Below are 25,557 nucleotides of genomic sequence, written 5' to 3'. Positions count from 1 at the left end.
GGCATGGGGAGTGCCCCAGGTTTTGAAGGAAGACAACAGCCACAGCCAGGGTTGTGTTTGAACACCTCCTGTCTGGATGGACAGTGATTCTGACCACAAAGGTGGCTTCAGGGCATTCCTCAAAATACAGTGGGGACAGATCAACCATGTTCCTTTTTACACAGTTCAACCACATGTCAAACATCTGCTAAAGATGTTAAACATACACCTACAAAAATTAAGTTTACGCATGGGCTCCCATGGGGATAAGCCTAGTTCTGATACTCAGAAAAACAAAAATTATTCTACAGAACATTCCCCAGATTTTAAATGCATTACTGAAGTAACCATTTGAAATACCAACAGCTGCTTGTAGCATATCTGATAGATATGCTCATTTAAATTCTTCTGTCTAAAAATAGGAGATGAAGTAATTCATCCATAAGTGCTCTATATCCCATTAACTCAGGTAACCATAGATACCAGCAAAAAAATTAAATCAAATAGATTAACATTTGACAGGTAAGAACTTCAAGCATACCATACACACAAGCTTATTTAATGATGTTTGCTGCAGGTTTTACCCCACAAATATGGTATTATTCAAAGGAGATAAATCCTCAAGCAACAATCTATATCTGATGCTTGAATATTTAGGGTGTGATACAAGATGCCATTATAGTAATGGGCTGAGGAATTTACCAAGCTTGGGTGAATTACACTACATGCCCAGTTCCACTTAACAAAAAACCCCTTCAAAACCAAACCAGAACACCACCTCCAACCATCAAACATCCCCCCCAACCCCCCCCAAAAAAAACCAACCCAAAACAACAACAAAGAAAAGTATCCTAAGGTACCACATTATAACAATGCTCAACCTTTCACAGTCTTATAGACAACTGAATCAACTCTGCTACAGCTATCATATCAGTGGATTGGAATAGGAAAAACCGAGTTGAATCTTGAACTCAGATGACTCTTTTGGGGAAGCTGAAGCCAGTTTTATGTCCTGTATGCAAAAGATTATTTTTTTGGAGGTGGGGAAAGACTAAAAGGGAAAATGATAGATTTTTTTAAAAAATGGAATATAAATACAAACCTTCCTCTATACTTTTCCCCAAAATCAAAAAATCTCTTTGCCTGTAATACCTCTCTAGAAAGCTCATCTTTTAAGCTAAAAAGAAAACAAAAACAAGCTCCCCCCCCCAACCCCCACAAAAAAAAAAAAAAAGAGAGAGAGAGAGAAAAGGTTTTATTGCTGAGGTGCAACACTTTCTTGCTAACCAATCCCAGCACACTGAGGAGCACTGGTTATAAAGATCATTTTAAGACAACAGAACAAATTACAGTTCTTCAGAAAAATATTGAATTACCTAAGATCCAGTTCCGTGTATCTATTTTAAGATCAAAGAAACTAAATCACATACAACAAATTTCCTTCATGTTTTTAGTACCAAGAAATAACAACAGAACACTGGAAACAAAATATATTCTGCTCATGTGCTGGTTTCTGCTGTAATGTTAATAATTTCCATGGGGTCTGTTTTAGGCAAGCAGGGAAATATGGTTAAATTTAAAATTATGGCTTTCAAACACATTAATGCACAAGACTGAATTCACCAGATCAGCTACGAATATTTCCTCCTTTCATCTTCATTGTTTTGTGAACTTGTATTAACATAACATCCTTGTGGCTATTGGATGGTAAGTATAATGTGTAAGTATAATACGGAAAAGCAATATTAGGATTTCTATGTCATTTTAGCTATCTTCAGTGCAATGCAGCAGCTAAAAGCCAGGAGAAGGAGATGGCATTACATTACCAGCCAGCATTCTGTGGAGCACCAGGGAGCCATAAAGTATAGTTTCCAAACCACTCAATTTGAGCATGTGTGTTATAAGGTTCACCGTGTGGGATCTGGGTATTATATCTGCTTTCCCTGCCCACATCCACAATCTCTTACAAGCAATTGCAGGACTAAATTGAGCAACATGATGCGAGATACCAGACATTTGGAGGCACTTAACTAGTCAGCTTTTCCAAAATATTTTCACATGTATGAAGGCTTGTCTAAGTCAACCAGTGGGACAAAGTTCTCACTACAGAGAACATAGATATTTTCAGGTCTGCTCTCGTTTCACCACTGCTGGAGTTCCCTGACGCACATGGATTACGCTGCTGATATTGCTGGCTCCCTAAACGTTCGCATGGTCGAGAACTCCTATTGATATCCTTTTGCTCCAGTCCAACAGTGAACTCCCTGGTTCCCTAGAAATACTGCATGGTTCCCTTGAAGTTATGCTGCTGCAGCCATCGCTACGTTTTCCAACAAATTTCTCTACCTGACCTAGCCTAGAACAGATGTTCCAACAAGAACTGTCATTCAAGGTAGGAGTCTGCAAAAATGCCAGCTTGATTTTGTCCTTTCACTCCTGCTACACTGTTTAGCAACCAGTCTATAAACCCTGAGCACATGGCTGCAAACACTTGTTGTTACTCATCCTGTTCACCTCAACGATTAGCAGGAACACGGAGATAGCTCTGGGCCTGCTGCACTGCATAACACCAGAGCAAAGACTGCACTGGCAAAATATGCCAGGAAGAAAATCACGGGCCTACATTAATTTAAAGTGATGTCCCAGAATTACTTAAGCTTCAGGCATACATGGCACAAAAAAAGTTTTATAATCTATGACCAGGACACAATAGAATATGTATTCCAAATACTGAGCAACTAATGTGAACCGCTGGCATATGCACCAATTCGCTACGCTATCAGGTGTGGGCAAGACCTTTATTATCCATTTCAAACTAAAGAAAACTTGAAAAAATTTCAGGAACTGGTCCATAAGGAATGTTTCTTGTTCAAATTGGATTTCAGCAAATTTTCTTTGCTACAGAAAATATAATTTCTCTTTTCCTACTTAGTTGTGCAATATAATATGTTATAATCGTATTTAGCTGGAACAATAATAGTAGCACTTGCATAATAGGAACTGCAGAACCATTCTTGCTCAACAGCAGCAGCAGTGAAGTCATCTGAAGTTGAAGTAATGACTTTACTGGTCTTAATAGCTTCTTCAAGTCTCAATTCAAAGGGAATGGGAAATAAGGCTATCAGCGTGAATATTTTCCAGAGAGTTTCTCATAAATCCAGATGATTTCATTACTTTTCAGAAAGTATCTTTCAATTACATGTAAAGGATCAGCTTCACATTACAAATGAAAATGCCACATAGGCAACCAGAAGAGATTTTAGTTGAACACCTAGAGTTGATGTTCAATCTCAACTTTCATTTTGAAATTGCTGTTTCTATAACAACAGACAAACCCATGTGATTAGTTTGCTTTCATTTAATCCATGAGAGAAATTTCATAACAAAGGAATCAAAAAATATCTGCAGGCATTAAGTTATTTTCAAGAGAAACTGTTTAAGTAGTAAAGTATCCAAATGTGTTTTAAATTGCCATTTTTTTCTGGTTTTAATTTAAATTGAAGAGGGATTCAGTCATATTCTTCAGCAGTCTGACATTTTTGTAAAATGGTATAAGATACGTGATTTACGTACCTTCTACGTGTTAGCTTTAAGGATACCCTGCAAATGTATGGATGGTCTCCCAGCAAAGGCTTATTAAGCTGAATTTTAGGTTCTAAGTGTAGTGGTAACTTGGAGGAGAAAAAATACCTTGGTAGAATATGGTTATTTTAAAAGGAAAAGCAAAACTAGGATATAGACCAAATCAGAGACCTCCAGGGAAAGATACGAGGTAGCCTGATAGATAAATTTTAAAAATATTACTGCCACATTTTAGAATATGGACTTAGCCATTCTATAATTTACTAAAGTTTACCATTTCTTAACTGATATTGTGAACAGCTGGAGAACAGAATTAGGGCAAAGGCTGACTAGTGCAATTAAGAGTGACTGAAGAGGTAAGCAAGTAAACCTGCTTAAATATATATCACAGTCTAGACAGTTATTTAATGTAAATGCATGAACAACTGGAAGAAAAAATGGCTTTGTTAAAAGATATGGCACTAGCAGAAAGGTGTTTTTAATTAAGGAATTAATTTAAATCTTAGCACATTAAAAGAGAAGTCCTAACACAAACAGGTGATATTGTTATACCTTGTTTAAATGTTTGGTTTATATACAAGTCTCACCTTAGGTGAGAATGCAGTCCTATTTTCCAGAACCTTTAAAGCCACCAAAAGCTGATATTGCTGTTCTAAGGAGGAGTTCTTTATTACTCTATGTTGCTACGCATTCCCAGTCATAGCCTAGCCCCTTTCTTGTACAACACAATCATTTGTGTAGCCATGTAGTGAACTGGATAAGAGAATTTATTAAAGGGAACCACAGTTGAAGCCAACCCTCCTCCTGCCCGCAAAATGAGCTAATTTTAACCCACATGAGTTCCCTTGTCCAATTCGTCAGCTGCCCTAATGCCTGCCCTGGCATAAAGCAGCACAGCAGCCTGAACAAGCAACTGGACAGGAGGAATCCTTCTTTCAGAATTAGCGTTGGCATCAAGCGTTCACAGTAGTACAGCAGCAGAATCCAGATCGACCTGTGCTTAACACAGTTTCCAAATGTGTCTACTTATGTAAGACAAATCCAGCTATGTCAATTGCACATAACATTAACTTCCTCTGCTCATCCTTATGTGATACTAACTCTTGATGACTGCACCAAAACCAATTTTTGAAAGCATCTGTTCACTCTAATGCTCGCCATTCTAGAAGGTTCTTCCAATAACATTCCTAAATCGAACACTTAAACATTACTTCAGATTAAATACTTTATGTTTCTTTAGCCAAATAGTAAGTAACTTTTTAACTTTCTATTTTAAACTCAGCCTTTCCAATCAGGGTATGAAAAGCAGCAAAAATAACCATCCTAGAGAACAGAACTTCCAAAGTTACTGTGCCCTGTACAAAACCAGTATTAAGAAAAGCAGCTTATTTTAAGGCACTAAAATATTTTGAACAATTTTCCAGCTCTCTTTCTAATTAAGACTGTGGCCAAATAACACACGACAGCAAGAAAGCTTTTGTTAAAATTCTGCCTTGCTGAGGACAAAAGTCTACCAGAGCATTGCTAAGGGACTGTAAGCAATAAATTTCCAAGGGCTGTCTTATGGAATTGTCATATAACAAGTTATCACTTTTCCTAAAGAAAAACATCCTCCTTTTTACCTCTACGTTAACCAGTCTAATGCAATAGAAGGAACTTAAGTCTACAGCTAAGAAATGTAATGGCCTTGCTAAAAAATTCAGTAACTGCAAATTTCACTGAAGCATATCCCACCCACATGCTACCTATAAAGCATTCTGCATACCACCAGCTTAGAGCCCAAATGACTGTAGGTATGTCTTAAAACAAAAACAACCCCCCCCAAAATACACAAAAACCCAAACCCCAAAAAAACCTATACAACCAATTTTACCTTGTGGATGGAAACTGTCAATGCTGGCTCCAGTTTAGCCTCAATTTCTTCTGGTGAGTAATAACAAAAGAGCTTGCCACCTCTTAGTACACAATACAGCCTCCTCCAGCTAGTTAGATTTCCTATCAATTGCTAAAGGGAAGAAGTAGTCAGAAATTGCCAAACTACAAATTAAGAGCATATTACAAGGTATACACAGATCAGCCCTGTGTGATCAAAACTTAGCCACACTGAATTCTTTCCTAAAACAAAGGCCTTCTGTTGCAGAACATTTCAGAGTCACAGATTTTGAAATGTTAGCAATACTTTGTCTTTCGGCATTTTACAGTTTTCACAGATTTATTGCCATGTGACACTAACAATACAGAATCTGCTGGTTCACACAGAATGAAATCTAGAACTTGTGTCTACTGTAAGAAAGAAACCACCTTTTTTACCTCCAGTAATTACACTTTGGAAATAACAGAGTACATTCAACAAATGTCAAGCAAAGACATTTGTCTAGAATTTCCACTTTCTCAAATGAAATTTCTGTATAGCTTTCATAAATGCATTATAGTTTCACAACCAGTTTAAAGCCTGTTATTCAGCACCCTGTCAAATGACCCAGCTGCTCTGGCCCTCTGCTATCACCTTCTCGTTTGCCTAGTTGGGCAATGAACCAAAATAGAGAAGTAAACTGAGTTCACATGAATCATATTTGAAGGGATGAGTTTAAATATAGCTCGGTTCACCAGACAGATTCACCACGTTGTGATATGAACTCTTCTACTAGCACAATGAGAGGTATATACAAGGATGAGAGCCACAGGATTATTAGGACTGCTGCCGTCAAGTACAAGCCTAAACCAATTCTGAAGCAACAACTATACTTGATCTTTATGTAACGGCCTAAATAATTTTACTGAAAAGCATGCCAAGGAAACATTTATTTTTTCACACTTAGCCACTGAAGATACTATTTGTAAACACAGCCGTGAGATAAATTTTCCCCTTGCTCTAGGTAGTACAGGTGAAAAATAACAGTTCTCAAGAAACTACTTCAGGTAAAAGCAAATGTTTTAACAACTGACTCTCAGTGACAGCTATTAACAGAAGAGGATGTAAACACAAGCAAGGTCCTCTTACCTGCTGATTAAGAAATCCTGCCATCATATCCCTAACCATGCAGGAAGGCTGAGCAACTAAACGGCAACACATGTTTCCATATAGGGGGAGCCAAAAAGAGGATTCCTCTGGGGGAAAAGACCAGGCAAAAGAAAGACAAACACTTAGTTCCGAACATTTGCCTTAAATATATAGTTGAGCTTTCTACATCCATTTTTACATTAAGATCATGACCGAAAATAAGCATTTTTTAATATTTAAAGAGATTTCATCCTGCATGATTAGACTAAAACTGATTTTTAGTCTTCAGGAAGTTTTTTTATTTAAAAGAAAAATAATTTCAAGTAGAAATGGAGATATTGTTCTGCAAGAACAAGTTGTTCTTACATAAAGTATAGCTCTAAATCTCATTTCACAGCTAGAAACATTTTTGAAAGAGAAGTACACTGGCCATCTCATCTAAGGAGGATCCCTGAGCCCAACCCATCATGGTGCACAGCTACATTTACACACAAGCACTTTGTTTCAGATTGTTTTATTAAGGCTTAGAATTTGTATCTACTTCTGTCTTCAGCACCAGAAGAGCATTTAGGATTCCAAGGAGTTTCTAAACAATTGCAATATCCCTCCTCACTCAGCTCTGCTATGGAAGAGGCTCCCTCTTTAGAAGCAGGTAATACAACATTCCATTGACATGACTCTGTCGTTAGTCATGTTTTAGAAATGCTTGCAATGAACCAAAATATCCAGGTATGTCATTTCTCACCAGACTAAGTTATGTAAATTAATGACAGAAAAAGGAATTTGAAGAAGAAAGAGTATAAAGTACTAATAAAGAAAGGCTTACAAATATCAAAGATACTCAGAAATATTCATCCGGCCCTTCAAGAAACAAATGCCCCATAAATCTTCAAATCTGTACTTATTTGGAATTAATGAAGTGTAAAGAATGAAATGCTCTTTCAGGTCAAGTTTACCCAAGTAAAAGATGAAGTTCCCAGAAGCTACAGTGAAATACAGTGAAAATCTCATGTCTTAAGTTAACAGTTAGAGGGTGGCTTACAGGAGGGCCTATCCTTTCAGAAAATAATGGATGAAGTATCAAAAGCTGTACTCCTGCTACTTAAAACATTACCTTCAGTTGCAGCATAATCATAGTCCCTGTGTTAGCATCTAGGTTGACTGCTGCCAACTTGTGCTATCCCAGAGCTGAAGTACAGCGACCAACACAAACTGCAAGCACATGTGCTTACATCTTGTGTTAAATCTGGGCCTGAAACAACCTAGCTGAACTGAAGCTATTTTTCTACTTTCCTTCTGACTACAGAGGAAAAAGCTGTTCTTCATTCTGATACCTTTCCTCGGTTGTGAGGAAGGGGGAAAAATTTGTATATAGCTACGACTCACATAAAACCGAGATGCAAATGACAGAATAAACTCCCAAAAGAATTAAATTTTCATCTGGACTTGAAATTTTACTCAACTTACAGTTTATTCAGCTGTGTACAGATGCCTGTTTTAGAGCCGTTAAATATTTTATTAAAGTTGTCCTATATTAAGTATCAAGAAAAAGAATCTCTTTAAGCTCTTTAATTTACAAGAGAAAGAAATGCAAAATGTTACTGGTTTTTTATTTCCTTAAATTGGTACCATATGTACTTACCATTTCCTGTAACGGTAAGGTTGTGTGTCCTGAAATTGTCCTCAGCACTCTCCAGCCCCAAAGTAGTATATGCTAGCAAACTGTACTTTGCTCCACTAAATGTGAAAGAAAAGGCACGTTTAAGACATTTCTGCTTCACATTGCTCAGGCAGCAATTAAAGGGAGTCTAGACATGCCTGAGATAACACATTTGGGTAAAGGGAATGCCAAGGTACAAGGTAGCACCTGCCAGTGACCACAGATTGCCAGCCCCCAACCTCTTCCCACAGAACTCCAGTTACCTCTGGTTTTCCTTGTAAATCAACACTGTCCCACAGTCTGTTCATCTGCTTCCTATACCTTATCTCCTGCCTCTACCCTGTGTGTACCTCCGGTTCCCTGCCACCCCACAACTTCCAGGCCAACGCCACGAGGCCCCACCACATGGCTCTTTCCATAGCCACCTCTCTTGGACCTGCCAGCCAGCACACTTCTCACGTGGCTGCTGCCTACGAGCTGGGCTCACGCTTACTGCTGGGCCAGCGGCTGCCAAACCCAGGTGTAAAGGCTGTGCGATCCAACTTCTCCGCACCCTGAGGATGCTAAAAGCATCTCTCTCCTCTAGCCAGACACCAAGTAACTTTTAATAGTTTTACAGCTTTTATTCCTAGGCCTAAAGCAACTACATTCGGTAATAGGTTCAAAAATTGCTACAGTTAACAGAACAACTGATGAGATAAACTTTATCTGAAAAAACAGGTTAAAAATTAAAAGGCCTTATACTGCTCCGCTCTTTTGCTTTGCCTGTGTAGACTACGCTTTATTAAACAGTTGTTTATGTAGGTATTTAATAGCATCTAACAGCTTGATTCTTCACATGCAGAAATCTGTGCAGAAATCTTAAGAGTCAGTTTTGTAGCATAAAGGACTCTTTCACTTATTGTGCTTACAGGTTTCAGAATGTTATATCTTTGTATTGGATTTTGCCTAGGGGGAAAAAGAAAAAAAAAAAAAAAAAAAATCACATTTACAATTCAGCACAGTGCATGTGGAATGGAATTCTTGGAATAAACTAGTATAAATTTGGTATATGTTTAACCTTTTCCCCCAAATACTCTTCAGACCGAGTAACAGATTTACAGTCCAGCAATGCAGTAAGAATTCCACCTAGCTAATCACAGTTTAAACAAAGTTCACAAGAAAACAAACCTCTCAAAATTACTAACTACTCTCTCTAACAGGATCTAGCATAAAATCTTTAAAATATCTCCAGTACAGCATAAGATAGCTTAGTGGTGTAAAAGGTGAGAAGACACTACTGAACTAACATCACTAAAAATAGTTGTCTATCATAGTATTTTTCAAAAGTTATTTTTCCCAATAGCACAGTGGGAACATACAGTTTTAAAATCTTTGGCTTTGCAGAGAAACAAGGCAGATGCCTAGCTAGCCCTAACCCTAATGAAAGAGGAGGAGGAAAAGTAGCAAGTTTGTTAGCAGGGAGGTCTGTTACACATCTATCTCAAGGGAATAAAGAGTAAATTAAACATGATATAACATTCTGGGCAAAAAAACCCCACTGCTATGAAACATTTCAAGAGGGCAATCTGAACAAAAACTCATCAGCATTTGTATATATTTCCTGCTAGACTGTTCCCTAAGAAAAGATTCTCCATTGATTGTGTTTTGCCATGCAGCTGAGCAATACATTACCATTCTATTTAAACTGTACCAGAAAGTTCAGTTTCTTTGCACAGATAAAACTTCTGTGCTGATTTTAAAGTTACTTTTTTTCTAAAGCATGACTAATTACCACAACAAACTTGCCAAAAAAAATAGCTACTTCACTTTTAAAATATGCTTCACAGTAACATTTTCATTTTAAAATATAGCAGTCATTCCTTTCAGCCAGCTGCAATGTAATTTAGAAAAGTTTTATCTGCAAATATTTTTCAAAGTTAACTGGCTAATCAGGATGTTGACTACATTTTGCCTCTACATTTCACAGAATTAGCTACCTGCCTTAAAAGGCAGTTTCTTTGTATAACAAAGAATAATCTGCCTGCTGCATCTCATTCAGTACTTTGCATATCTATAGTATTTTTTCCATGTAATAACTCTATTAAAAAAAAAATCAGCTTATCTCCACAACATGCCTGTGGCAAAGGCTCGTTGTTAAATCTGTTTACTGATCAAGAGAAAGAGGCACCAAAGTTGCCACACAGACACTGGCGTGGGAAGGTATATATCACCCTTTCTATCGATGCATATTAATTAATAAATCTCAGATTCCAGAATCTGTTCCTGAATATTAATCCCCATGTTAGAAATCCCAATCTTAGTTCACTCATCCAGATATATAGAGTGGAGGACTTGTGAGTCCAAAAAAAAAAAAAATCTAATATGCTGACCTTCCAATCAGATCTTAAATAACAGAAGGTAAAAACAAATATAACCTTCAGGTACTAAAAAGAACCCAACCGTAAAAGCAAGGCCATTAGATTAGGCTACGTACTTCTAGCAAAATATCGCTATGAATTTGCCAATTCAAACATAGGACAACGAAGCCATGCCTCCAGCCCAACGGAGGACAATACATAAAAAGCAATAACAAGTGTCTGTGTAGGCTAGTTCTGCAAGCGAATACACATGCATTTCAGGGAGTCTCTCCAATGATTTATCCAAAGAGCAACCTAGTTACTCTGGAGTTCAACAGTATAACTGCACTAAACATTCTCCTTCTATGACAAATGTAAAAAGAAAAAAAAAAATTAAGCTAGCACAGAAAAATTAAGCATGCAAAAGACTATATAGAAATTCAATGAGAGGTAATTAAGAGTAGAGAGAGCATCAGTATAACTGAAGTTAACCAACCTAAGCAACCATTCAAAGCACTTTGTCACTAAGCTTTTGCAAGAATTTACAATGCTGACAGCTTCCTCACCAACCAGGGAGATTTCTAAGCCAAGAAGTTTGACACAGAGGGATCACAGAGTTTTTGGAAAATGGAGAACTTAGCCTATGTGTGCTCTGAAAAGAAAAAGGCCTATACAGCTGGAATCCACAAAGAAAAGGTGTTCGTATAATACAGAAAGTTCCCTTTTCTGTTGCAGTTTAATTTCACCTGCTGGACTGGTAAAACTCTCTGGAAATACTTGAAAGACCACTTGTAATCTTGCAATCTCTTCCTCTTTATAAGAACTACATACCAAGTCTTACTAATATAAATCCTAAGGGCACCCTATTAAAAAAAAAACACCAACTTATTTTCTGCCTATAATAACACATTTCTTTCCAATAATTTTTTTTAATCACCTAGAAAAGCCATCATTAAACACATCATTGTTCATTTGACTCTGTTAAGAAAGTAACAGTTACTGTGAGATGATTCTTTACAGCAGAAACAATAAACTTCAACATGGAGGAAAGCAAAATACAATTACAATTGAGAAACCAAAAGCAAAACCCAAGGGCAGAGGCAGTTGTTTAGATTGTCTACTGATGCTTATTCCTTAAAAGACAGGCAATCTATATTCAAGAGAGTATGGCCAACAAATAAGCTAGTTGTTATATCTGAAGCAAATTGTATGTAATGATAGTGTGTCATCGCCCAGCTGCAGCTTGTGGAAAGCACAGCCACCTGAGATGATGCAGACCGAGAGATACATTGCCATTAGGTGGAACACACTGGAAAGTTAGTGATAAAATTTGCTTTGCTCTGTGGTTAAGATCTCTTGGATGTGTATGTTTGATTGAAACAGTAATATCAGTATACAGTACTATCAGTTTGACAAAGATCGAATATGCTTGAATGTTTCCTTTTAAAATCCAGGCAGATAGGTATACGAAGCTAGACTAAGACTACACTCAACACCTGGCAAGAATTAGGCAGTGATTCTTTACTGTTCAGCTGCCAAAAAAAAGGAATTCTTTGAAAAAATTGCATTCTAAAAACCAAAAAAAAAACCCAAACAAAAAAATCAATATTATTAATATTTACAATTTAGGTACTTGGCCTGCTTAAATCCCACTGAAATTGAAGTAGCTGGGAAATATTAGTAGGCAGTTAACGTCATTAAAAAATGCATTAAAGACTTAAGATCTTTTTTAAGAGGAAACAGGTAAATTACTGGGAACAACACTTATTTCTATGAACACTGAAAACCAGTAAGTCATTTTAAAATGTTCTGTGCTGAAGTCAGTTAAGAAAACTCCTGTTAAGCAGCTTGTAACTGTAAAGTGCCTTTGACAGTCCAGAGTTTTACTGAAAAGCCAGCAAGTGGAATGGCCCCCATGTGCACAGCATGCACCCCAGGCACAACAAACAGCTTGGTCAGCTTCATTACAGGAGAGGGTACAAGAAAGGTTTCTCCTGTCTACATACCACACTTTTTTATTTCACACAACTTGTAACTTTTAGACATGTCTACCTGTCTGTCAAGTATGAGCAAAATTGGCTAGGTGCAAAAATAATATGGGGGAGGGAGTAAATGGGAAAGGGAGGAGAGGTAGATGGACAGAGGGACACAGACAGACTGATCGTACAAGCTTCATAATTCTCCAGAGATCAAAGCAAAAATATTATAGTTTGCAAATAACAGTGGATTTACCAGCTAGCTAGCTGTATAGCAGAAAGATAAAGCCTACTTATGTGTTTCAAGATCAGAACCAGGCCCCAAGGCTGAGCGACGTGGTTGCAAATTCACACCTACTTTCTCATTTCCTATTTAAAAATGTAAATTTTTTTTCACTCAGGTAAGTACAGAAATAATCACTTTCTTGGCAATTTTCCAAAATTTTACAATATGGTATTTGGCTTATTTCTATTTTTAAAAGGATAAAACCAGAATATCAATTTATACGTCTTACTGGATGACCAGGTCAGTGGGCAAAAGGTATTCAGTGCCGTCTTCTTCCAGTGCAGCTTTGAGTTTCTTCGCTGTTGCTTTGCTGAGGGATGTTTTAAGCTTCTTTGCTAGTTTCTTAGGAGTGTTTGTTACATATAAAGACTCCTCTGTACAGCAACTATACACTTCAACCTTCACCTGGAAATCTGGTCTTGCTTCATCACTGAAGCGGGGGAGAAAATTTCAGAGCATTTGTTAATAAACCGAGTATGCAGCCAAGGAATGCTGCTGCTACTATATATATTAAATAACATCTATTTCTAATCAAGGGAAGGAATGCCATAAGATTCAGGTGAAGACATACATTAATATGGAATTAAAGACTAGAGTACACAGCAGTTACTTAGTGCTGAAGTCATGAGATGGCTGTTATAATTAAAGCATAAACAACTGCAAACAGGAAATTCAATGTTTATGTTAAAAACTAGAAAAAAACCCACGTTATGGAAATACACAGGCAAGACGTTCAAACACACTTAAATCTGCCCTCTACTGCAAAAATCACGATTGAAAACCTATCCGTGCCTACGGTCCTAAATCAAATTGAACTGTTTTAAAGATATCTTAGTCACACCCCATCTCCTTCACATTACTGAAAAAATGCTGTCTCTCTCACAACCAACAAAATCTGTCATTCATAACTTAACTACTTACTGTTGCATTCTTCAGTCTGCAGCCTATGCTTTCTCTGTTTCCAGTTCTACTGATTCTCTTGTTTGATGACTAAGCTTGAGAACCAGAAGCCTAACCTCATCTTTCAAGTACAAGTCATGTCATTACACACATGCCCATAACGAAATCATCCCAAAGGCTTTTATAAGTCGTCTTTCTTTATCTTGGGAAATACAAGGCAAGTTAGAGTGCCTTTTCTGCTTTTGTTGCAGTATTTCACAGAAAATTATAATGGTCAAGTCTTGTGTCTTTGAAGAAGTAGATTTAGATCTTTGCCCCCACTCTTAACTTGAACAGGTGTTTAAGAGAATTTAAATTCTGATCTAAAGATCCACTCTCCCTCAACCACTCTGTTTTCAGGATCTTGATTTAAAGTTTTCAGTAGTCCTAGCTTTCCAGCCAGTCTTCCTCAGGAGACTGAATCTAAATTGCTAATATAAAAAATAAAGCAGGGGAAAAAAAGAAAGTTAAGTGCCTCTCAGGACTCTATTAAAAATTATAAAGCAACAAAAAAAGTACATGAGAACACCTTTCTACTCTTTTCCAGGTTACTTTTAAAGATAAATGAATAATTTCCTGTCTAGTATTCTTCAACTATAAGGACTGTGGCTGTAGCACATGCTTATATAGGTGTAACGGAACATGAGGTGTGGAAAGAGACCATAGCCTGCTGTACAGACTAATAGTTAAAACACTGGGTGCAACATTTGCGCCTATACTTTCATAATGCTTTCAGGTTTTAGTATTAATTTAATTCTGTCCTTGAGGTACACGTTTGTTTATCTCCTTAGATAAAGAAAAAGGCTTCCGCATGGCAAAAATGAAGAGTTCAAGCAGCACATCTACAACCAGCATCATTATGTACATAAAAACCAACCTTCCAGAGGGGGGGGGGAATCCACCATCCACTTAAATCAATAAGACCTCTGCTGATTCATTTGCCCACAGAAAAACTTAGTAGACCTCAGCCAATCTTATTCATAGTCATATCCACTTTCAAAAGAAAACAGCAATATTTGTAATTCACTCAACAGAAATAAATTATACTCACAATATGGTTACATTTTCATCAAAACAGATATCTGTTATTGCTTTATCCACAATGGCCACCTCTGTATCAAAAACCTCAGCTCCCATTCTGAACAAACAAAAAACTGCATAGCGCTGTGATTCTGGAAAGAGCCAAAGAAATGTTTTATTAGCTGTATTACACATCACAATACTAAATGCTACCAGTAAACAAAAGTAGAAGAAATGGTAATTCAGACCTCTAAGGAATTGTCCTCAAATTCTTTCCACCATAAATTTTCATCATAGGATCTTACGATAATTGATCTATCAAAGCAGCTGTATAGGTAGAACAATATTCACAGAGGAAAAAATGCCTACCTCTGCTCAACTTTTTTTTTTTTTCTGATAATCAGGGGGAGATTGTGCTATCAACTTCAGAAATGTTAGTAAAAATGTAATTTTGTTTAATGAAACTGATTTTAAGCAAAAAACCTCTAACATTTGATCCAAAGCCTGTATTATTTTATGAATGTACTATATAAGATTAGACTATTTTGCCATGCTTAGCCCCTCTGACCCTATTGAAAAGCAAAGTGAAATCAATGCCAGGTGACAGCTGGAACAGATTTAGGGTTAAGCTCCATGACACAGCAGAATGCATGTACTTGAAGACTATCCAATAATACACTCAACACTAACAGACAACTTTCCTTTAAATTTCTCACTGGAAACAGCCTCCAATATACTCTCTCAAGTGTACACATGACATAGAACGACATCTTTAATCAGAAGTTTCTTGGCTATCCATTTAATAACACTTTTCTGTTGCTTCCTCTGAAATTTCTCATCAGGAGGACTTTTTAGAGACTAGGGTTTAAACTTACAGAACCACAGGACTTTGAACTAACTCAACTTGCTGCAACCAACAACTTCAAGTTAAGAGCAACTATACAACAAACGGAGTAAAATAGGGACCTACTGAAAGGTCAAAGAAGGGGTTAGGATAAGTATGGACTTCCCCATCCAGTTTAAATTTACAGGCATAAGCAATTGCTTATCACAGTAGTTCATTACATCTTACATACTTTCTTTGCTGCTGAAGTGATCAGAGCCTTTCCACATTAATGGTATTCGAATATCTAAAGGGAAAAAAAGGTAGGGAAATTAAGTTAGAGCCAATACTGTAGACCTGTGATCAAAACAAATTACAAAAAGTTTCTTGTTTCTTTTCCTGATGATCTGGAGGTAACAGGACCTTCTACCCAAAGAACAGCATAACTATTTCAATTTTATTACCCATGTCAAAAGAAAATTCATCAATTAGTTCAACTTGAAGTGCCATTTTTCTTTTAGAAATTATGCTAGGATAAAAATATTTTAAATCTCATTTGAAAGTACCTGAAATAACATTTCAGAGTGGCTGTGTAACATAGTTCTGAGAGGTATTCTCAGAACTCAGAGGTTCTGAGCCCATTATTATGCATAGGTGCAAACTGAAACTCTGCTTGCCTTGTGCTGGAAACCACTCATCCAACTGCAAGAAGAAAAACTTCCTGTTTTAATGGAAAGACTGGGATACTTATACTGCAAACACTTAAGTCTTGTTTTGCTAACCACAGAGAAAATATCACTGGTAATCACATTCCCAGTTAGAATCGTCTATAGTTGGCATAAAAATAATTTTTTTAACTCAGAAATATCCTTCTACTTCAGAACCATAGTAGAGGGGCAATTACATGACCATTATTTTAAGCCATGCCTGTCATTTTAATATTACGAAAGTATTTTCTTCAAGAAATTTTCCAATTTATCTACTCAATCCAACACCGTACTGAGTGACATTTTCCTCCAGTTTCAAAGACTCAGGTTTACATATAATGTTTCTTATTAGTCTCTTGTTAAAAGACAAATGCAGTGAGGGCTTTATAAATCCAATGTTGGTTTCTTGAGTACAACACTGTTATTTAAAAGTATATGCAATATATTAAGTGACACATGATGGCAGCAGTGAACAGCACTAGTTCAACTGTCTTTTGATAAAAATCGTCCATATTCTTATAAAGAAGCATTTCTGACTCCAGTGTTGATTTTCATATGAGGCTGATGGAAAAATCCACGTATAGTATGCTAAGATGCAAAAGAGTACCAGTATTTTGGCAACAGATTGTCATGTATTCCCACAGGGTTTTACCCACAAAAATTCTTGTTGATTTAAGTGAAACTGCATATAGTCACTGTTTCAGAAGTTATATTAAATGAAAAATTTAAATTTATATTTTATTATATTATGGGACATCTCATTATACATGCTATTTCAATTTTGAAACTTGCAAATTCATCTATTTTTAAGTGTTCATGAAAACTAATGAATTTTCAACAGTGAACTGCCAGTATACAGCTTTAGACTGCCACAACTTCCTAAAAATCAATACATCACTACGTTCTAAAACTGCCTTTCACTTCTAAAGATGCATTTGCATAACAAGCATTTCTACTAATAGTTTCTTTAAAATAAGGAAACAGAAATAGTTTCATTAAAACAGTTACCGAAGTCCCTCTCAAACTTTAAAAATATATATATATTTATCTCTGTCAAAGCACAGAATATCTCTTTCCTGAAAGATAAAAGTCTTAAATTTACATAAATACGTGAAAATAGAGTTACAATAAAAGCCTTTTTTCATCTTTAATCATAGCAAACTCTGAATGACAATGTTAATGTGCTCAATAGGTCTTGTTAACAATTAGAGTACTAGATTACTTCCGTATGCCACTTTCAATATCATGCTAGCTGAAAAATTTACACCTTAGTCAGAAAATCATCAGGATATAGATAGTCAATCGCTTGAACAAGTTTAACATGATACTTGTAAATCAGTTTTCAATTCATTCTTGGATTGAAAGAGCTGCCATTTATCAAAAACAAAGATCAATTTTCACACACCTTAATTTCAGTTACCATTAGCTGTAAATCCATGTGGGTTTAAATCGGATACATTCAAGCACTACAATTAATCAGATTTAAAGCCAATGATTCTTCTATAAAATTACTTTAAATTATGGTTATGCTTTTTGATCAAGATTTAACGTATTGTCTTCCAACAAAATAATTGATTGATAAGATAACATAAGTTACATAATTTATTCACACAAGTGGGGGATAAATAAGTAAAAATACCAGAAGTGTGAAAATCTGTGGATTAAGGAATGCACTCCCCACACGGTATCTGACATGCAGTTGCTTTTTGTAGTACATTCCTCCGTACTCCTGCATAGCTGTTCCTGAACTTCTGGTGTTGGCCACATTTTTTTTTGGTAATAGTCTAAGCTTCTGGCATCTACTAACCATATGATATGCTAATGTATTTATAAGTGGATGGATTACTTTCCCCTAAAAATCCATTCTATATCTTCAATTCTTAAATTACATGCCTTGTCATATTACATGGACTACCACTTACTCCCCCTCATTTCCAACCTCTCCCAGGCAATTCAGTCACGACATCTCCTGATTCACGCTGCTTGTACTCACAACTGCGTTCTCAACAAGGCAGGCACACGTGCACGCACGTGTGCCTTCCAAACACACAGGGCAACTCCAGTTGCAAATCCAGTGAAGGCTGGCATACAAGAGAGAAGAAATGCAGCATGCCCAATTTGCTACACAACAATTGGGGAAGACAGGGAAAGAAGAATAATGGGATATTACAGATGTGAACATACTGCAGCTGTGGAAGCAGACAGGACCAGATTTGGCAAGCTAAACGGACACAGAGTAACGGGTCAGAGTACAACACAAGGAGGAACCAGGAAGGCAGGTATTAATGTCATCTCAGGATCTCCCAGTCACGTATCTTGCCGGGCAGCTCCTGCCCTTGCCAAGCACGGACAAGCCTGTCCCCACAATTACTTCTCATGCACCCCAGTTGTCTGCTTCTCAGGCACATACAGTGGAAAATAAGGAGTTAATAACGGGTTATCTATAGAAAGCATAAACCTCTCAGCAGATGCCAAGAAGAACATTTAGGCTTTCCTGCTTTAAACTGGACCTGGCTAGGCTTTCCTAGGAGTATATGAAGAGGGGCGAGGCATGGCAGCACTCACAAACTTGAGTTCAGAATGAGGTAGTTGATGCCTCTTTCTCTTTGCCTTGATCTACGCCATACTTCTGAGGATCATAACCTCCAGTTTGAGAACCACTATGTTAGTAACAGGACAGAATCATTAACAGATAGCATGTAATAGGAAGTGGTGTATTTCACCCTTGGACTCTCTTGTCCCGTCAAAAGAAACTAGCTAACGGTTTCATATCCTAAAAATAGAGTTCTTACACAATTCTGATCTTCTAAAGATAATAAAAGTCTATTATATGATCCTACAGTCTTCACTGCAGATAACTATAAATCCGAAGAAAGGTGCAACCACAGCACAGACAGGCAAACAGATGCTTTCATCCAGCTACCATAAGGAGGAAAGACAGACACACATTCTGCAAACAGCTGTGCTGGCAGAAAACATTATTGAACCATGTGTTCATCACTCTTCTACTAGAAGTTACCTTGCCTAAAGATATGTCAAAATATGCAGAATTAACTTAAACAGTTTAAGTAGTGAGCCCTTCTACACTATTTTATTTTTAATGAAGCATGTCAGGGAGCAGAAACAGATCTGTTAGCAACGCTAGCAGAACAGTCACAATGAACAACTACAGCAATGCTGAACATAGTAACATCCACTATTGGCACAGGGAAACAAAATGGTATATTCATGGTGCTGAAGTTTGAGAACAGGCTAGGAAACAGTGTACCAGCCTAATGGAAATCATCGTTAAATATTTTTGTTACTAGTTTGCATTGAAGCCATACCACTATACCTTTGCTGTAGCCATGTAATCTGCATTAACTAAATAACATTTGCACACTAGTTATAATTGTGCTCTCAATCTGTTAGACATACCCTGTATGATCACATCAAAGTTTGTTTTAGTGGGGAGAAAAAAGTTATCAGCACATTTACACTTATTTAGCTTCAAAATGTATTCAATGGTTAGTGACAAACAGAAAAAAGTATTTCCCACTGTGAAAGTCCCTGAAAGTAAAATGGAAATACTAGATAGGATCTTCAAAAGCATGTGTGTGACTTAAAAGGACAAGTCCCCTTGAAGCACAAGAGGATTTATGGCCGTGAACAACATACACACTTTAAAAATACCATCTTGTTTGTATAATTTGTGTTAGAAATCACTGTCCAGCGAATTAGCTCCTATAATTATGTGACTACCCAGCCACTTACCTGATATAGCAACCTTTGCTCTGCATGCCACACGGTCTTTTGTCCCATTTTCTGAAGACCTGCCAAAAAGAAAAGAAAAATGAGGTTTGAGATCCGTGCATTTAGACTTCTAAAACTTAACACTTTAAACATTAAAAGGTGTCAGAGTTTTCATATTACAGCTCATTTCAAATGCTTTTCTTTAAAGTTAAATTTGGTATCTCTGGTTTAAGATATGAGTCATTAGATTCTTGAGGATAATCTGGAAGGAAGGTACACCATCAATTTTCTTAATTCCCTAGAAGATTTTACTCCAAAGCTTATTTAACCTGGGTATTAAAAGACAAGTAGATTAATCTTCCTTGTCTTTTCCAGCTCCAGCAAAAATCAAATACATTATCAACTTTTCCCATTCTGTATGTATCTATGAATAAGCAACTTAATATATCGGTTCTATTATTGGTTCAAGAATTGCCTCCTCCTCTATATTAATAGAGACCAATTACAAAATGTTGCACTGTTAATATTGTGATTTTACATGCAGGCAGACACTTTGCTAAGTAGCCAGAGCATAGATTTCAAGGTCAACCTTAAATGGAATCAAAACAATCTGTAGATACTAACAGTAGAGTGCTCTCCTTATATTTGCTACTGCTCCTAACTTCTAACCAAATAAGGTGAAATGAAAATTTATAGCTGCTACCAATAACCTGACTTCCACACGCAGTTATAGTACCTTCAGAACTCACAGATTACAGACCCACACAACAAGGACAAACTTCACTTGAAAACCCCAGAAATTTCTCTCTCAGTCAGCATCACCTTATCTGGATTAAGCTTTAACCAAATTCCAGTCTTGAGCAATTACTGAAAAAAGAGCTGCAAATGCACTATCAGCTACCAAAGATATGATCTAAATGGTAGAGAAATAACTCTATAGCATGCATCTCTTCTAATGACCTCTACTGACAATTCGAAGGACCCCTTAAGACAGAACCCCTCAGAAAGCAATGCATAACAGACACAAATAAAGTAAACAATACAGCTGACTTTGACTGTAAGAAAATAATACAGCTGTTCAGATATATCTCCAAGTATCTCTGCCCTGTTCCGGACACGTGCAATCACCATTCTGTGGTCACTGACATCAAACACCAGGAGTTGAGTAAATCAGCATATATACATACTTGATATTATTCCATCATTAAAAACATAAATAAAAGATGAATCACTATAAAGGTCTTCATCTTAGTAGGAAAAAGCAATACAACTGCAATAATTACAGTATACCACAGTTTCAAAATCAGCTTTCACAATAACAGTCAGAAAATGCAGTTCTTTCCTTCAATAAATTTCTCCTATAAGACCACATTTCTGAAAGCAAAAAGTAGCAGGACTGTTCCTATAGATACAATTAACTGGAGCTAAGCATGTGCTCGAAGAGTTTCTATGCTAAATTGCAATATTTCATTAAAGTAATAACCTGAGAGCATAGTGTGTTTGCACCATTATTCTGAACATTGCACCCAAAATATATTCCATTAGGAAAAAAAATTATAACATTATTCAAATAAAGCACATATACTTTAGCTCATTCAAGAGTTATAATGTGAGAATATTTTCAACTAAACTGATTTTTCTTCATGTTTACTGTTGTATTTATTACTTTGCTGTAGTTAACAGAAGTGGCCAGCAGAGGGTACCAATTAACCATGATAATTCCATCATTAACGAGACCTTAATAACAATAGAAAGGATGAAAAGTAGAAATAGGTGTATTCTGACTTGTATAGTTTTGTTTTCTTCCTTCAGACTTGGTTAGGTACCTTTTTGTATGCTAAAGGTAATCAAGAAAATATGTCTATTATGTTACTTGATATTCAGATGGTGAACTACAGTTTAATGTCAGTAATAAAATCTACCCAGAAAAACAGGACTTGTTTTTAATTTTATAAAGTAAAAAGAAGATACTGGAATGGTCTTGTAATGTTTTAAGGCAGCAGTAATGTATGTTTGCATGGGGGAAGACAGAAGGAGAGGTTTAAATCCACTTTCCTAGACAGGCTGCTAAAAATTCACATAAGCAAAAGCCTGCTTCATAATGTTCCATTGGAATTTGAGCTGTTACTCACCGTTCTTCGGTTCTGCACAAGATCAGCTCTTCCTTTTGTTTCTGTAGCTCTGTCCTGTATGCAAGTATACGAGCATTGCAAACCATCAGGTTTTTAACTGCTTGCAAGAGTTGGTCTTTTTGTGTGCTCACTGCAAGTAGTTTACAGATGCCTTCTCGCATGCGGATTTCAAAGTTAATCTTCTCTTGGATGTCACATTCCTAGATATGCAAAACCAAACAAAGGACTAAACAAAACCCCAGCTAACAGTATCCTGAATTTTTAACAAGCTTTACTTATTTCACAGTTGGGATAGAAAAACCTAGGTTTTAAGTATATGCAACCATTATGATCGTTACTAAATGTAAAACGATGGTTCTCTCTTCAGGAACGAGAGAGTAAAACACAGGATGTAACAGATTCACTATATCCATTATACATGAAGATTCCAAACCAGGTAGTAACATTAACTCACCATAGCATTTGAAATTTACTAAAATTTATGTGCCTCAATGTGTCGTTCATAGGATAATAACATATGGTCCTCTCATATGGTCATTGAGAGGCCTACCTGAACAAAGCTTATAAATTAACATCCCACTTTTTCCAGTGATCCCTACTAAAATAAACTCTGAACTCAGGAAAACATCAGGAATATTTTAAATCAGAAATCCAACCTCATTACTTCTTTGGTCATCTTAAAAAGGGTTAAAAAAATGTAGTTTTTTCACTTCTGGTTGATATAAAATTCAGGTGACACCAGAAGCAAAAAAAGGACAATATCCCAATACTTGACTGTTTCAGGCCATGAACTGAAAGTCAGACAGCTGTGGTAGCTTCAACACTACACAAGTATCATCATCTGCCTGATGGACTTGCCTGTCAAGTCACTAGAATTCTGCATCACTGTTTTTTTTTTGAAGGAGTGAGGTTTTTTTAAGGTACTACAAAAATTTCTGGGAAGTCAACTTTTTCCTACCTACTTTCAGAGAAAACAAACATTTAAAAATGCATGTTATTCCTCACTTGCCACTTCAAAGAGGTCAATCCACACCAAGCCAGAAGACAATTAAGGTGAAGAATCACAGTTTGCTGTCTCCTAAACATGTGCTAGATGCCACTGATGGCTCTGATCACCGTTACCTTGTTACGTGGCCATCCCTGGCCAAACCAAATATTTCTGACACATGAAGAACAGAGTGTTGTCACTGTATTGCAGGGTGCATTGAAAATACATTGCAAGTTGGTGATGAATGAAGCTTTTTCAGCAATGAGCAAGAGCGTCCCAACTACCTCTGGAATTAAAAGCATCGTGTCAGTTTTCAATTTTATAGTACATCTGAACTCAAAACAAATGCTTTAGGGATGGATCTATAAGCAATTGACTGAAACTACTCATGGTACAATAAATTGAATTTACAAGTTTGGTATTTTAGCTGGTAGAAAAATACTGGCAACTGCTCTCCCTCAAGACTCTAAACAGGATAGGAAAAAAAAAAAAAAAAAAAAAGAGAGCACCAATTTCCCCACAACTCAAGTACCTGAGAAATCCAGAACCCATGAAAGGGGTAATGTGGACGATTTTCTTCTTTACTTGGGACTCACTCTGTCATTAGCTGCCTTTGACATGAGAAAGTGACCCTTCATAGCAGTCACAAGAGGCAGGTGGAAGCTCACTACATAGCCACCATCCATTCCTTCCCAACTTGCAGGATTGGGTTTTATTGCTTTTGAAGGCCTGATTCCATAATGTAAAGATAAAGTTTCAGCTCCTGTTCCATCTGTTCACAGAGCATTTCTCCTTCCAAACCACCCTCCTTTGTTACCCTAAAGGAACAGTGGGCTCCAGTCCCCAAGCCACACTCAGCATAGGCACAGCAACATGCTGAAGTTGTAATACTCCACTACATGGCGCCTGAAACAGAGCTGATCCCCAGCCACCTCAGAACTCTACTGTAAAAACCCAGAGGCTGTCAGATCCCTTCAGCAGTATAAGCCTCTCTTTCTATTTCCTGCCTCCTGTTATAGGCAGCAACTTCATTCTTGCTAAAATGGGACCTAGAGCCATACAGAAGGTTCTTCTGCCCCACATCAAGAGCCAGCAAGTCGCTAAGCCCCCATACACAAACATAGTTTCTCACTTTCCTCGGGTAATAAAGGAGGTGGGTTCCCCCCACCCAAGATGATAAAGACCCCAGGCTTGTGTAATCAGGCAAAGTAGCACAAATATATGTTCTGCTGAATTTACCAGTGTTTAAGACAATTTAGTCACACGGTGAGAGCACAGATGATTAGACACCACCACGAAGAAGGGCACTAATAAAGTACAGAGGACTCTCCAGAAACCAAGAACTCTCAATCTGAGACCCCATAAGAAACATTTGGAACATGCACAAGTTACCGTGACACAGGCTTTCTGGCACCAGTGAGCCATTTGGTGGTGAATAGCTCCCAAAGCTCACATCAGAGATGTTTTCCATATAAGTTTTGCTGGTCTTCCCTACAGTCAATAGTCAAAGGCCTGAGACCCAGTATAGCATCACAGACTACCCCAGGTTTCCCCCCCTCATGGATTTGCTTTCCAAAGTCTCAACCACAACCGATGCAGGATAAAGCACTGCACCAACACTTCCAAATCCCCAGCACCTACTTTTCTATCCACACGTTATCTCAGTGCTCATCCCAGGAGGAGCAAATAGCTTCATCAATCTTCTTTTATTCTGAGTCAAATTTTACACAGCTGTGAAAAGCTAAGCAAGGCCTACACCTGCTCCTAAGAAATAATTACTCATTCTTTGAGCCTAAACTAATACATCAGCTGTTACAAAGCTGAATTCAAAGCTGAATTTCATCTCAGAAGAGTGAAATAGTACTTTCCCCCCCAACATTTCCCAGGGTACCAGGCCTCTGCACTGACCCAGCACAGGCCATGGCTCCTTTCCAGCTCTATCACCTGGTACATAACTATGGTGAGGAAATAAACTCTCCTAGTTTGGGGCATCTGCATGTATCTGTACTAGGACTTTCAGAACTACACAAAGGATTTAGTCCATGCTACACCTCAGCCAGGCTCACGTAAAATATTCTGGACTAGAATTAAATGCTCGTTGGGCCATAGCTTAAATAATCACACCATATAAATCGCATCTGAAGGAATGACTTAGCCTGATTTGAAATGTACGAAGTTCTTCATGTCTACCAAAAAAAAGTTGGTCAGGTTTTCTTTTTTTTTTTTCCTCCCAGTTCCTTCTAAAAATATGAGCACACCATCTGGACTTGGAGGAATGACACAGCACTATTTTGCCATATGCTGTCTTCTAATGCACTGTTTGCCTTGTGATCTCCATCCTCCCCCCACCAGTGGCAGCATAACCCAGACAAGATTACTAACAGATGTTGAGA

At 37.3% G+C, this 25,557-nt stretch overlaps 1 protein-coding gene across 1 annotated transcript in view; it reads right to left on the bottom strand.

Annotated features, from left to right (window-relative positions):
* The window catches only part of RTKN2 (rhotekin 2), a 28,036-nt gene extending 5,660 nt beyond the window's left edge, over positions 1-22,376 (bottom strand). The window contains exons 1-8 of the mRNA XM_049810477.1: positions 22,177-22,376; positions 20,066-20,124; positions 15,859-15,912; positions 14,814-14,934; positions 13,053-13,253; positions 8,205-8,299; positions 6,563-6,669; positions 5,435-5,566 (exon numbers count right to left, since the gene is read on the bottom strand). Coding sequence (XP_049666434.1) covers positions 5,435-5,566; positions 6,563-6,669; positions 8,205-8,299; positions 13,053-13,253; positions 14,814-14,934; positions 15,859-15,912; positions 20,066-20,124; positions 22,177-22,337 — 930 coding nt within the window. The 5' untranslated portion in view covers positions 22,338-22,376. The remainder of the gene's footprint in view (positions 1-5,434; positions 5,567-6,562; positions 6,670-8,204; positions 8,300-13,052; positions 13,254-14,813; positions 14,935-15,858; positions 15,913-20,065; positions 20,125-22,176) is intronic.
* Between the last annotated feature and the right edge of the window lie 3,181 nt (positions 22,377-25,557).

This window comes from Accipiter gentilis, chromosome 9 (assembly GCF_929443795.1).
Source record: "Accipiter gentilis chromosome 9, bAccGen1.1, whole genome shotgun sequence".
NCBI classification, from domain to species: Eukaryota; Metazoa; Chordata; class Aves; order Accipitriformes; family Accipitridae; genus Astur; species Astur gentilis.
Note: the sequence above shows the minus strand (reverse complement) of the source record. Positions and strands in the feature narration are given on the sequence as shown.